This window comes from Triticum aestivum, chromosome 5D (assembly GCF_018294505.1).
Source record: "Triticum aestivum cultivar Chinese Spring chromosome 5D, IWGSC CS RefSeq v2.1, whole genome shotgun sequence".
Classification (NCBI taxonomy): Eukaryota; Viridiplantae; Streptophyta; class Magnoliopsida; order Poales; family Poaceae; genus Triticum; species Triticum aestivum.
Genome location: NC_057808.1, coordinates 327,932,040 through 327,946,465, shown reverse-complemented (window position 1 = coordinate 327,946,465; position 14,426 = coordinate 327,932,040). Strand labels below are relative to the sequence as shown.

Genomic DNA, 14,426 nt, shown 5'->3' with positions numbered 1-14,426 from the left:
GAACAAGAACTTCCTTCTGGCGAGAGTGAGACTCCGCATTCATAGGTCCCCGCCTCAAATTTTCCAGCTCGTTTTTTTAATTTACTAATTGTTCACTGTCCTTTTAGAGTCTCTTGGTCCCAAGTGTGTAAATCGGCATGCATCTCCTGTGTACGTGCAACAAGAGGCAGAGCAATACCTGCTAGTTTGGCCTTTTCCCATGCTGGTCGCACAATTTCCCCAATAGTCTCCCATCTAGCTTTAAACTGCTTCACACGACCTTTTGGGCTATTAAAAATATTCCCATCAAAAATATTATGTGTGAAGGATTAATGGAGGATGGTCAGAATGTAGATGTTCCTCATTGATGATGCCCGCTTTTGGAAATTTATTTGACCATTCGACATTACATACAACCCTATCAAGTCTCCCCCTAATCTCCCCTCTCCTCCAAGTGAAGCAGTCGCCAATATATCCCAGATTGTGCAACCCACACTCTTCCAAACAATTCCAAAACGGTTGGATCATTGCATTTGGTCTTGGGTTACCTTCATCCTTTTCATGAGAATACATAATTTCATTGGAATCACCAAGAACCACCAAAGGGTAAGAAGCATGAGAATGTTAAGTGCGAAGTTCATTCCAAGATAAATGTTTTTCTCCGGGCCGAATGACCATAAAACCCCGTAAAACGCCAGTCCACATTATTCTCATTCCTAACTATTACATCAATAGAATATGGGGACAAATAATTCAACTCAACTTTATTCTCTTTTTGATAATATAATACAAGTCCACCAACCTTTGCCATCACTCACTGATAAAAACATGGAACTAAAGCCTAATTTACAACGTAGCTCGCCAGCCTTTATTTTATTTAAATGCGATCCAGAAAAAAACTAGCTCTGGCACACGAACTGCCGTGGAGGAGAGCATACCACGGCAGATCCATCCTAGGATTTTCATTTGGCCCGGCGGACCTCCTCCTCGAAGGCCACCGATGCGTCGTTATCTCCCTTCTCTTCTCCAATTGACTCCCCCCTGCTGCACATACTCCTCCTCCTTCGCCTCTAACTCCTTCGCAACATGTGTAATAGCACCATCAACATCCTTCACCATTTCCACTCTACCAGTGCATACTCGTTTAGAAGAAACACTCATGTCACCGTAAACTAAGCGCTCATAACTATCCAAAGCTTACTCAAAAGAAAATTCTAAATCACTTCCTGTCTGTGGGACGTCGTTTATGTGTCTTCTTTTTTTACCTATTACTTTCCTTCGAGCATACTCCGCTCTCTCACTCCTTCCCCCCTTTCTCTTTCCTCCCCTTTCTCTTTCCTCCCTTCCTCTTTAGCTGGCCCTGCATATGATTCTTGGTAGAACTAAACTTAAATAAAACATTATCAACCCTAGTGTCAACCGCGGCAACAGATGTCGAAAGCCTCGCAGCAACAGCCCCCGAAAGAGCCTCCAGTACACCCGGCTGGAAAAGAAGTTGGTCCTTGAGGTTCACAGCTGTGGAAATGCACTTGGTAGCCCCTGCTGGGCAGCAGTCCCTCCTGGTCACTAGGGCACCGTGGGTGAAAAGCAACAGCAGATGCAAAATTGGAGGCATTAGGCCCCCAGCCGTTGCTTGATGACCCACAAGTATAGGGGGTCAATCGTAGTCCTTTCGATAAGTAAGACTGTTGAACCCAACGAGGAGCAGAAGGAAATGACAAGCGGTTTTCAACAAGGTAATGTCTGCAAGCACTGAAATTGTCGGTAACAGGTAGTTTGATAGCAAGATAATTTGTAACGAGCAAATAACGGTAACAGTAAATAAAGTGCAGCAAGGTAGCCCAGTACTTTTGTGCAAAGTACAGGCCAAAATGGTCTCTTATAATAAGCAAAGCGTTCTTGAGGACACGCAGGAATTTCATGTAGCCACTTTCATCATGTTGGTTTGATTTGTGTTCGCTACTTTGATATTTTCATATGTGGGTGGACCGGTGCTTGGGTGCTGTTCTTACTTGAACAAACCTCCCACTTATGATTAACCCCCTCGCAAGCATCGGCAACTATGAGAAAAGTATTAAGATAAAATCTAACCATAGCATTAAACATATGGATCTAAATCAGTCCCTTACGAAGTATCACATAAACTAGGGTTTAAGCTTCTATCACTCTAGCAACCCATCATCTAATAACTACTCCACAATGCATTCCCTTAGGCCCAAAGATAGTGACGTGCCATGTAGTCGACGTTCACATTACACCACTACGGGAATCACAACATACATATCATCAAAATATCAAACACATATCAACTTCACGTGATTACTTGCAACATGATTTCTCTCATGACCTCAAGAACAAAAGTAACTACTCACAAATGATATTTATGCTCATGATCAGAGGGGTATTAAATAGCATAATGGATCTGAACATATAATCTTCCACCAAATAAACCATATAGTAATCAACTACAAGATGTAATCAACACTACTAGTCACCCACAAGTACCAATCTGAGGTTCTGGTACAAAGATTGAACACAAGAGATGAACTAGGGTTTGAGAGGAGATGGTGCTGTTGAAGATGTTGATGAAGATTGGCCTCCCAACGATGAGAGGGTTGTTGGTGATGATGATGGCTTCGATTTCCCACTCCGGGAGGGAAGTTCCCCCGGCGGAATCGCTCCACCGGAGGGCAAAAGTGCTCCTGCCCAAGTTCCGCCTCGAGAGGCGGCGCTCCGTCCCGAAAGTCCTCTCCTTATTTTTTTCTAGGTTAAAATGACTTATATACCAGAAGATGGGCACCAGAGGTGGGCTGGCTGAGCACAACCCACCAGGGAACGCCTGGGGGGCCTGGCGCGCCCTGGTGTCTTGTGCTCACTAGGTGGCCCCCCTCCGACAGTTCTTTTCTCTAATATTTATTAAATATTCCAAAACAATTCTCCGTAAAGTTTCAGCTCATTTGGAGATGTGCAGAATAGGTATCTCTGACATAGCTTTTTCAGGTCCAGAATTCCAGCTGCTGGCATTCTCCCTCTTTGTGTAAACCTTGCATATTATGAGAGAAAAGGCATTAGAATTACTCCCAAAAGCATTATTATGCATAAAAACATTGTAAATAACAGTAGGGAATCATGATGCAAAAGGGATGTATCACTGCTTCACAAAGCCCTCCTGGCCAAGATGCACACCCGACAGCAGGCTCCCCTGGCCCTCCTGGCCAGCAGTGTGTTGCCGGTGTACAACAACTGCTACAACAGCTTTGGAGCCGCTGGAGCCTCCTAGCCGCAGTCAATTAGGTCCCTCCTGGCCAAGCAACACACCCAGCCGGGTGTGCATCAAGGCCGCCAGCCTTTGGCCCTACTGGCCAAGCCTCGCAGGTGATACGTCCATTTTGCATCATGTTTTCCTACTGTTATGTATAATGCTTTTATTCATTGTAACACTTTATGGAGTAATTCTAATGTCTTTTCTCTCATAATATGCAAGGTTTACACAAAGAGGGAGAATGCCGGCAGCTGGAATTCTGGACCTAAAAAAGCTATGTCAGAGATACCTATTCTGCACATCTCCAAATAAGCTCAAATTTCACGAAGAATTATTACTGAATATATTAAAAATATTGGAATAAAGAACCACCGGAGGGGGTCACCCAGGCGCCCACAAGGCACCAGGGTGCGCCACTCCCTCCAGGCGCACCCTGGTGGGTAGTGGGGGCAGGCCCACCTCCGGTGCCCATCTTGTGGTATATAAGGTCTTTTTACCTAGAAAAAATAAGGAGAGGACATTCGGGACGGAGCACCACCGTCTGAAGGCGGAATTTGGGCAGGAGCACTTTTGCCCTCCGGCGGAGCGATTCTGCCGGGGGAACTTCCCACCGGAAGGGGAAAATTGAGGCCGTCGTCATCGCCAACAACCCTCTCATCTTTCGAAGGTCAATCTTCACCAACATCTTCAACAACACCATCTCATCTCAAACCCTAGTTCATCTCTTGTTCCAATCTTTGTATCAAAACCTCAGTTTGGTACCTGTGGGTGACTAGTAGTGTTGTTTACATCTTGTAGTTGATGCTAGCCGGTTTATTTGGTGGAAGATTGTATGTTCAGATCCATTATGATATTTATTACTCCTCTGATCTTGAGCATGAATATGTTGTGTGAGTAGTTACTTTTGTTCTTGAGGACACGGGAGAAGTCATGTTGCAAGTAATCATGTGAATTTGATATTCGTTCGATATTTTGATGGTATGTATGTTGTGATCCCCTTAGTGGTGTTATGTGAACGTCGACTACATGACGCTTCACCATCTTTGGGCCTAAGGGAATGCATTGTGGAGTAGTTATTAGATGATGGGTTGCTAGAGTGGCAGAAGTTTAAACCCTAGTTTATGCGCTATTTCATAAGGGACTGATTTGGATCCATATGTTTAATGCTATGGTTAGATTTTATCTTAATACTTTTCTCGTAGTTGCGGATGCTTGCGAGGGGGTTAATCATAAGTGGGAGGCTTGTTCAAGTAAGAACAGCACCCAAGCACCGGTCCACCCACGTACCATATTATCAAAGTAGCGAACGCGAATCAAACCAACATGATGAAAGTGACTAGATGAAATTCCTGTGTGTCCTCGAGAACACTTTGCTTATTATAAGAGACCGTTCCGGCCTGTCCTTTGCCACAAAAAGAATTGGGCTACCTTGCTACATTTTTGTTACCGCTACTGTTACTTGCCCGTTATAAATTATCTTCCTATCAAACTACCTGTTATCGACAATTTCAGTGCCTGCAGAAAATACCTTGCTGAAAACCGCTTATCATTTCCTTACGCTCCTCATTGGGTTCGACACTCTTACTTATTGAAAGGACTACGATTGATCCCCTATACTTGTGGGTCATCAGCAGGTACAACCGACGCTACAACCCAGCCCTCCTGACCGAGCGCAGCACCAAATGGAGTCGATGAAGGAGCCTCCGACGCCCGGCCTCTTGGCTGAGCGGGAAGCTAGCCTGGACCGTGTCTGCCATGAGCAAGGCGGCCTCCTTGAAGATGCAGCTGCGTCCTTGTCAGAAACCGTGATCCCACTCACAACCTTAGCCACCTTGACCACGACACCCTTCATGGCCTTTGACTTGTTGTTATCGGAGGCGATGAACGAAGACTGCTCACCTCTAGGAAAGCCTCCAAGAAATAAAATCTTTCTTGTGTGACCCTTGGCCCTTCCAGTAAGCATCTGCACTAAGGTTTTTTGTGGGTAGATTGTTACTCTCTTTTTTCTGTTGGAATACTACAAAGACGCTTGGACCTACAAGCCCACAACACTCACAATACAGAGGTAGTTTTTCGTACTGAACATCATATTTAACTTTCTTGGAGCTACCTAATGGAGTGAACTCTACAGTGCTCTTGAGCGGCTCATGCAATAAGATTTCCACACGCACACGCAGGAACTTTTCAACTGTGACATGATTACGGTGCGACACATCCACCACTTCCCCCAGCTGATCCCTGAGTGTCCATCCCATACTCTCTGTCTTGAGCTCGAAAGGGATATCACGAACCTAGGCCAAAATGGGCATGACCCCACGGTCGATCTCCGCTAGGTCGCCCTTGCCGTCGAACTCGGTGAAGACGCTACCGTCCAGTTTGTAGTGCCACGGCTGTGCCTTGAGCACAAACCATCGACCCCCCTCGGCAGTGAAGTTGTGGACAAAGTGTCCGTCCTCGTTGGCCACCTCTTGGATAGTGACCGTACCCCGGTGCACCAGAGCTCGTCGACGATGACCCGTGGGTTCACCTGGAAAGGCGACAACCACCAGGAAGCCAGACACGGTCTTCCTAGCAGCCTCCATGTTGATGATGATAGGAGGAGCCTCGCCCCGGGGTCGCCTTGTCGCCGAGTTCCCCTTTTGCTCTACCGGCGGCCGGCCAAGAAGGGAACTCCCCCCGTGGACGCCACCTGAGTCCGCACTGCCGTCGTCAGGTCCATCTCCCCTTCAGTACCCACTACCCTCTCTTTCTCTCTCTCCCTGTCACCCCCTTAGCACCACCCATGCTCGCCTTGGGTCTCACGGTATGAAAAAAAATGGAGAGAAGAACAAAGCCCCTTTCTGCCATTGGGCACCTCCCTCTAGGGAAGAAATGGCACTTCTCTCTAATCCCAGATAATTACGGAACTGAAGCACACAATAAAAAGCAAATAACTGTGATTTGTCACGTTTCCAAATCCACATCACACTAATTTATCTTTGGTGGCTAAAATAACGAAAAGAAATCCCCCCCCCCCGATCCTCCTCCAACCCCTGAATCGCGCCCCTCAAATGAACTTTCCTTAATTCCCGAAATTTTGAGATCCTCCTATAACCAGTATAGATCACCACCGACTCCCCTTTTCTTCCTATTTCCGTTTCCTTCTCATTTCTGTCCATATTCACTTCAGGCGACCGATCCAGCTCCCCTGGGCAGGAGGGATCCGGTACTCCCCTCCCAAAATCAGATGCAAGGTCACCTGAAGATCCACCCAAGATTTCCTCTGCCCTCTTCTTCAATCTTTGCAGACATCTCCTCCGATCCATAGCAAGCCGAAGGATTTGCCTCGATCTCGTCCTGATTTCTCTCCACTCCTTCGCGTTGAAGATGCCCCTGGCCAGGCTCACCCCCATACCTGCTCCTCCCTTCACATGAGATAGCGCCAGCGGCACCGCCGCCATTCACTCCTACTTGGACTTCGTCGCCGCCAGATCGCCTGGGCGATCAGGGCATCTCTGAGGGCCTTTTTGCAAAAGTTGCTTCTAGTCTTCTGATTGCTTCTCCCTTGTCCAGAGACTTAACTCTTCACCTTTCGACTGGTGTTCAATCGGCTCGGTGGTGGCTGACATTAAGCTGCTCACTGGTGGCTTTGCCTCCATGAAGTTCAAGCACGTTCGTCGACATTGTAATGTAGTGGCTCATTTATTAGCTAAATCATGTATGTACTATGTTAGTCCTAGTATTTTCCATTTTGTTTCGAATTGTATCCGGGTAACTCCGCGTGATTGTTGTTTGATTATTAAAGCCGTTCTCTCTAAAAAAAGAGTGATCGAGCACAAGATGCATGAAGGTGGAGGCTTAATGGTGGGTTACTAGGCACGTGCTTGCACACGATAGAACAGAACGAGTATACCATTATGCAAATATCAATACCATAAAAAATAGTTGTTGTCAAGAGAAGTCAGAGATAAAATGTCTTCGATGTCCATATAATAGATTTAATGATTATAAATTTTAAGATTTTTTCATTGATCATGCTTGGTTTGAAACAAAAAGGTTTTAAGTTGTAAACTTTTTAAAAATATGGACGCCTCATAATTTCCCATTTCTCACTCATGATGTAATTAACCACATATGAAGTAATAATATAAAAGAAAACACAAAGCCTTATTGCATAATATCTAGATACCATGACACCAATAATTAAACTGCCAGTCACTTTCAACATATTAAAATTGCGAAGGCCACCACGCTAGTTTAATATCAATGATAAAAGAAAAATAGTGTCACGGCTAAACTTATCCGCTCGATCGAATGGCAACTGCAAACCATGTAAAACAATTCAACGGTGGATAAAGATGATGTCCGCGCATCAAACACACCAAAGACAAAACTATGTTTGCAAAGACTCATATATGTGAATGCAATCACATTTACTTTAATAGTAGTATATGAACGATAAAATGAAATAGTGTCACTGCTTTTTTTAGGGCAAATAATGTCGCTGTTAAACATGTGCCACTTGATCGAATAGGAGCTGCAAACCGTGTAGTGGTATTAGTCAATAAAATCGATGGGGTAAAATTGCAAAATAATACTAGTACAGCCTGAATTCCGGTGCACGTAGATAACGCAAAAAAGATTCTTGCTCCCCGGAGGGCAGTTCGGACATTCACACCCCTGCCGCTGCCGCCTTCCTATAATTGGCAAGGAGGGCCCTGGATTCTTTCACTTCACGCACTAAAATCCACACGCCGCGAACGCAGAGGAGCGGAAGCAACCCAACCCCAACCCAGCCCAGAATAAACACGCGACGCAATTCCCCAACCCAATTCCTGCTCCTTGCTTCTTCCTCACGCACGCACGGGATAATCTTCCCCCTCCCCTCCCCTCCCCAAATCCGCTTTATTAGCCCGCGCCCCGATCGAAATTCCATCCGCCCTCGATTCCCCCCCAAGCACTCCGCTTCTTCGAGCTCCCGATTCCTTCCTTCGTTCAGGAAGCCCCCCGAATGCGTCGGCTCCATCCCGCCGGGACCAGATTCTGACCCCAAATTCGCTCGCGCTCTTCCGCCGGGACCAGATTCGGGTTCGTCTCCGGCCGGGATCCTCGCTCGCCCCCGGCCGCCGTCCAATTTGGTGTGGATAGTTAAGAGGCTTTGAGTTTTCCGATTCGAGCTCGTCGGAGGGAAGAGCATCTCGGACTCTGGCGACCATGTCCCTGTCGGCGATTTCCCTGTACACCGCCCCGCCGGGAGCCGCCTACTCCTCCTCCTCCTCCTCTGAGTTCGACCCGGGCTCGCGCGGCTCGCCGCCGTGCAGCACCGCGGCGCCGCCCCCGCCGGCCGCCTCCCACCGCCCGTCCGCCGGCGCCGGCGCCGGCGGCCTCTCCTGCCTCTTCTCCTCCCCGGCCGCGGCCGCCGCGCCGCCCCGCGCCCCTGCGCACGACGAGCTCGGCGCGCTCTGGCACGACGGATCCGACGACCTCAGCTTCGGCGGCGGCGGCTACTCCCACTCGCCCTCGCCGCTCAAGTGGCGCGACCTCCACCACCACCACCACAGCCCCGTCTCGGTGTTCCAGGGGCCCTCGTCCTCGCCGGCTTCCCGGAGCCCGTCGTCGGCCTCCTGGCTCACCGGCCGCGAGCGCGACCGCCTCTTCTCCGGCTTCGTGCGCAACGCGCTCGGCTCCTGCATCGACTACGTCCCGGCCACCAGCCCGCGGCCCGAGGTCGGCGGCGGCGAGCTCGCCTTCGAGCTCGACGAGAACCTCGCGGGGGCGAGCCCCGCCTGCGAGCCCTACGCCCAGGAGCTCCTCGCCGGCGCTCAGGCTCGCCACCGCATCTTCCACGAGGAGCTCGTCGTGAAGGCCTTCTTCGAGGCCGAGAAGGCCCACCATGGCCAGGTGAAGCCCCGTGGCCCGATTATCACTTCCCCCTGTTCAATAATTTCTGGATCATGATCACTAAATCTCGTTCGGTTTGTTCTTTGGTTCTGTGATTAGACGAGGGCGAGCGGCGATCCATTCCTGCAACATTGCGTGGAGACGGCGGTGCTGCTGGCCAAGATCGGAGCGAGCGCCACGGTCGTCTCTGCCGGGCTTCTGCACGACACCATCGATGATTCCTTCGTGGATTACGATCACATCTTCCACATGTTCGGTGCCGGCGTGGCTGATCTCGTGGAAGGGGTACGTGTTCCTCTCCTCATGGATTTTGACCATTGTTTTAGGGGGATTCGGATAATGGGTTCGGTAGTTAGTGCATTCGTATTCTTCGGTATCCTCAAGCTGTTGGCTCGATCTACTGCAATTATTGTGATCTAAATTATGATGGCCTGCAGCATGCCTCCCTATATTTAAGGCAAATGATCATGTGCATTTCCCTTTCACCTTCATTAGCTTATCATTAGCTAATAAAAATTGTTGGATGAAGCCCAACGTATATGACTTTCTATATGTGATAACAAAAGTTGTGCTATGTTTACTCTGTTCCTTAATCTGCGCTTTTGCTTTGATCATACTTGCAATAAGCTTTCCAAAAGAATTCAAATCACCACTAACAATTTATTTGACTTCACTTTATGGCATGGAGTATGGGTTTCAATATACCGTTTCATGCTTTTGGTAGCTCGGCTGCCATGTTCTAATCTAGCAAGCTGACAGTTTCTGTCTAATCTGTTCAGGTTTCGAAGCTGAGCCACTTGAGCAAGCTTGCTCGTGATAACAACACGGCAAGCAGAACTGCTGAAGCAGATCGCTTGCATACAATGCTCCTTGCAATGGCTGATGCACGGGCTGTTCTAATAAAGTTAGCAGATCGTGTGCATAACATGAGGACCTTAGAAGCCTTGCCTTTGGTCAAACAACAAAGATTTGCTAAGGAGACCATGGAGATCTTTGTGCCTTTGGCCAATCGATTGGGGATTGCTAGCTGGAAAGACCAGCTCGAAAATCTTTGCTTCAAGCACTTGAACCCCGAAGAGCACACGAAGCTGTCATCAAAATTCGCAGAAACCTTTGATGAGGCGCTAATCACATCTGCTGTGGATACACTGGATGAAGGTCTGAGGGAAGCAGGCATCTCATATCACAATCTATCTGGAAGGAACAAAAACCTTTACAGTGTTTACTCCAAGATGCAGAAGTATGTATTACGTACTTGTTTGCATTATATATGCTTGCAAAATATAGTGATGAACCATTGCTTTCTGTATGTTTGCTAATTGGTTTTGGCACATCATCAGGAAGAATTTGACAATGGATGAAGTCCATGATATCCATGGCCTGCGCCTTGTGGTTGACAAGGAGGAAGATTGCTACCGAGCACTCGATGTTGTCCATAAACTCTGGCCCCAAGTCACCGGAAGATTCAAGGACTACATATCGCGGCCGAAATTAAATGGGTATGCAGCTTAACTTCAATATATCCATTCGACCTTTGCCCCATTCGCAAGAGTTTGTGCTGATTTGCTTGCTGCAGGTACCGTTCATTGCACACTGTTGTCATGAGCGACGGTGATCACACATTCGAAGTCCAGATCCGCACAAAGGAGATGCATCTACAGGCCGAGTATGGGTTCGCTGCGCACTGGAGGTACAAGGAAGGCTCGTGCAGGCACTCCTTCGTGCTTCAGATGGTGGAATGGGCGAGATGGGTGCTTACGTGGCAATGTGAAGCATTGAACAAGGAACATTCATCGTCCCAAGTGAAAAGCGATTCCATCAAACCTCCTTGCCCGTTTCCCCTGCATTCGGAGGAATGCCCTTACTCGTACACCCGCCAATGCAACCACGACGGACCCTTGTTCGTCATCTTACTCGAACATGATAAGGTGAGAGCCTAGTGTTCGGTCGATCGATCACATTGCTAATGCTATCATATTTAGTTCCAGTTATGTGACATTGTTCATCCTTGTGGTTTCAGATGTCTGTCCAAGAATTCCCAGCAGGCTCGACCGTAATGGACCTGATGCACCGCGTTGGAGCCAACAGCCCGAGGTGGAGCCCCTACAGCATACCGATGAAGGAGGACCTGCGGCCGAAGGTGAACCACGAGCCCATAAGCGACCTGGGAAGGGCGCTGAGCATGGGGGACGTGGTGGAGCTGACCCCGGCCCTCCCCGACAAGTCGCTGACCGAGTACCGGGAGGAGATCCAGCGCATGTATGACCGCGGTGGTTTCGCCCTTGCCGCCACCCGCAGCGGCAGCGGTGGCTCAAGACGCCGATGACCCCGCGGCGCTTACCGCAGTGTTAACAAACAACCTGTTGTACGATGATGTTCGAGTCCAACCCATTCAATTCGTTGTAAATACATACAGACTACATAGTCTAATTCTTGGCGGCCATGATGAGGCGCTGTAGGATCACCCCCGGATGCAAGGGGAGAGTCCACCAGCCTTGGCTGCAAAATGTGTACACTAGCAGAGCAGAACCATGTATACTATGACAAGAGTCGTTCAAGTTCGATTCGGCTTCTGCTTGCCAGGATCTGTGGAGAGGAGCAACTTGAGCTGTTTGTATTATTGCGATGAAAAGATCCTGTGATGGAATGCCAGGCCAGGTGTGCAGCTCCAGATCCTGTGGCCTCAACTGAATCTTGATGAGAGCTGAGAGCAGCAGTGACATCAGATTCTTCGGCCGGTGCCTCCCTTCCCGTGGACGAGAGAATCCTGTCGTGTCCCGTTGCGGTGAGGCGTATGTTTCCGTGGAATCGTCCCGTCCAGGTCCAGTCCAGGGTAGGATGGTACTACTACCATGGTAGGGTGCTGGAAGGAGGAGAGAGACCTCTGGCGTGAGTGAGTGGTAGATCTCGCGTGTGGTGTGGTGGCCAAGGCGTGAATCTTGGCCCGTGGGCTCCACGCCTCCGCCGCTTTCTGTACGTACGCGTGGTGCGCAAGGCTGTCTGTGGTGGCCGACGGGCGAAGCGACGGGGGTCTCTCCCGCCCGCCAGCGACGGTTGGTGGCGGACCGACGGCCAGCGGCAGCGGCAGCGGCACCCGTCGACGGGCACGTGCCGGTCAAGCGTTGACGCTTCCCTGCAACTCCAGCGACGGTTACGTGCCCCTGGTCTCGCTGACTCGCCCTTGAGTACACTAATCCTCAATAAAAAGGATAAGTTTGTCCACTAATCATCATCATCACACTTAAACCCGTACTACCGTGTCCGTCGTGGCGTTCCCGCCGTACGCCAAGGCTGGATAAGGGTTGCTACTAGCACACGCGTCCTCAGACCGGACTATCATAATCCATTTCGAACAACCAAAAGTAATGCAACACTAAACAGGAGCCGTTAGCCAAGGTTGAAGGCAAATTCAGCCGCTTCTAAACCCAGATATTATTCCTGGGCGAAACGACACGCCGAGCGCCAGTCAGCACCAGATAAGAAGAAGAAGAAGAAGACGACGACGAAGAAGAAGAAGAAGCCGTTGCCTTGCCTTGCCCCCTTGCCGACTGTAGCCGAAGCGTGAACGTGTTACCCTCCCTCCCTCCTCCCCGCCCGCCCTGGGTGTCTACGTACGTCTCCTTTTACGTCGACGGCGACATGTCGACGGTTGTGTGGAGGACTAGAGGGAACCGGCACGGTGGCGACGATGCCGCCACTTTGGGTCACCACTTGCGTCGGAGTATCTACGAACTAGTCGACTCCACGTGGGCCGTGTCCACTCCGACGTGGACATGTCCTTCCCGGGTGGGTGTGGCAACTGGCAAGTGACAAAGATCCTGTGGCTACCCCTCAAAAAAAAAAAAGATCCTGTGGCCGACCGGCCGGGGTTTTGCGTCCGTCGCGAGAAATTTCGCGGGCGTGGCAATGGGGCGTGTATGTACGACTACGAGTGCATGCATGTGCGCGTGTGTATTGTGCCTCGTGTTGCAAATACGGAGTTTGACCGTGGCCGAACTCAGCCAACCTGCTGTTAATTTGTCAGCTAGCAGAGAGTCATTACGTTTGGTTTACCGCATTGGGTCTGCGTGGGAGGAGCCTGGAATCATTTGACTAGAAGGAAACTTATTTTTACGAGGGGACTAGAAGGAAACTTATTTTTACGAGGGGACTAGAAGGAAACTTGGATGCATCTAAAATAGTGCACACTGCCATTTCATACACAAGTACTACCGCAAATGTAAAATTGAAGAGATATAAAATTGTAAATGCACCCTCAATTTTTTTTTTGTAAAACGGAAGTCAATTAGGTTGACGAGGACATAAGAGAAAATACTAATATATGACCGTCCTCGTGGTCACTTTTCTACTACTTGCGTTGATGTGGTTTCCATGCATCTCCACACATCCAAACCACATTTGCACTAATTGTTGCCGAGATCTCAGTCGCACAAAAGCGCTATGCCTCGTGCCTATTGTCATCATTAGCCACCCTTGACCGACTTCATTGTCGCGTCAACATGGGGGAGTTGCTCGTGTCCATGCAGATGCTATTGTTGGATGACCATGAAGGCCATTGACGAACGCTATGCCCCATCACTGGGACCTCTGGCATCGCAGTCTCGTCTTTCCCGGGCTACTAAGGCTTCCAAGGTCCATCATCATCTACCCTCTCGTTTGCTCATTCTATCATAGCCATGCCCTATTACCACCACAAGGAGGGTGGATGTCAGAGCCTATGTATTTGTTGTAGATCAAGGGAGGAGGGGATTGGCTTTTGTTTGGTTGGATGGTTTGATCCAAAGGGGTGGGGATGTTTAGAGGGTAAAAGTTGAAATCTCGGGTTTGTGGTAAGTGTAAGGTTTGTGTCGGATTTCTAGGAAGCATTGTTCTTTGTACTGGAAGTCGATGCACATTTGGCGGGTTGTTGGACTAATTTTGTCCACAAGGCCAGAAGTTGATGGATTCAATTGAAACTTGTATCTCAGAAGGTTGATAGTTACAAATCATTTGGTTGAACTGCCTTTTTTTAATCTACTTCTCTTGCTATGGTGAGGGCAATGCAGAGCTTTTCTTGGCATAACTAGTATTGTATGCCAATATTGTGCCATTTTTCATTTATAAAAATGTTATATGCAGATTGCTATGTACATGGATAGGGAAAACATGAAAGTGCAAATGATCTAATCCCTTCGAACCATACTAATTGTCACTGATTTAGTATAACTTTGTACTAAATTAGCGACAATTAATATGGGTCAGAGGGAGTAACGAACTTTGCATGCGTTCTTCCAGACCATGTGTAGCACCATTCCCGAATATGGAA

The 14,426-nt window shown here is 48.8% G+C and overlaps 1 protein-coding gene across 1 annotated transcript; it reads left to right on the top strand.

The window, feature by feature from the left end:
- Positions 1-7,957: 7,957 nt before the first annotated feature.
- On the top strand, positions 7,958-11,683 carry LOC123121515 (probable GTP diphosphokinase RSH3, chloroplastic). The gene is made up of 6 exons (XM_044541515.1): positions 7,958-9,121; positions 9,221-9,406; positions 9,901-10,361; positions 10,462-10,620; positions 10,698-11,049; positions 11,142-11,683. Exons 1-6 carry the CDS (start codon positions 8,435-8,437, stop codon positions 11,445-11,447), a joined length of 2,151 nt encoding a protein of 716 aa, XP_044397450.1. The 5' UTR covers positions 7,958-8,434; the 3' UTR covers positions 11,448-11,683.
- The last annotated feature ends 2,743 nt before the right edge of the window (positions 11,684-14,426 follow it).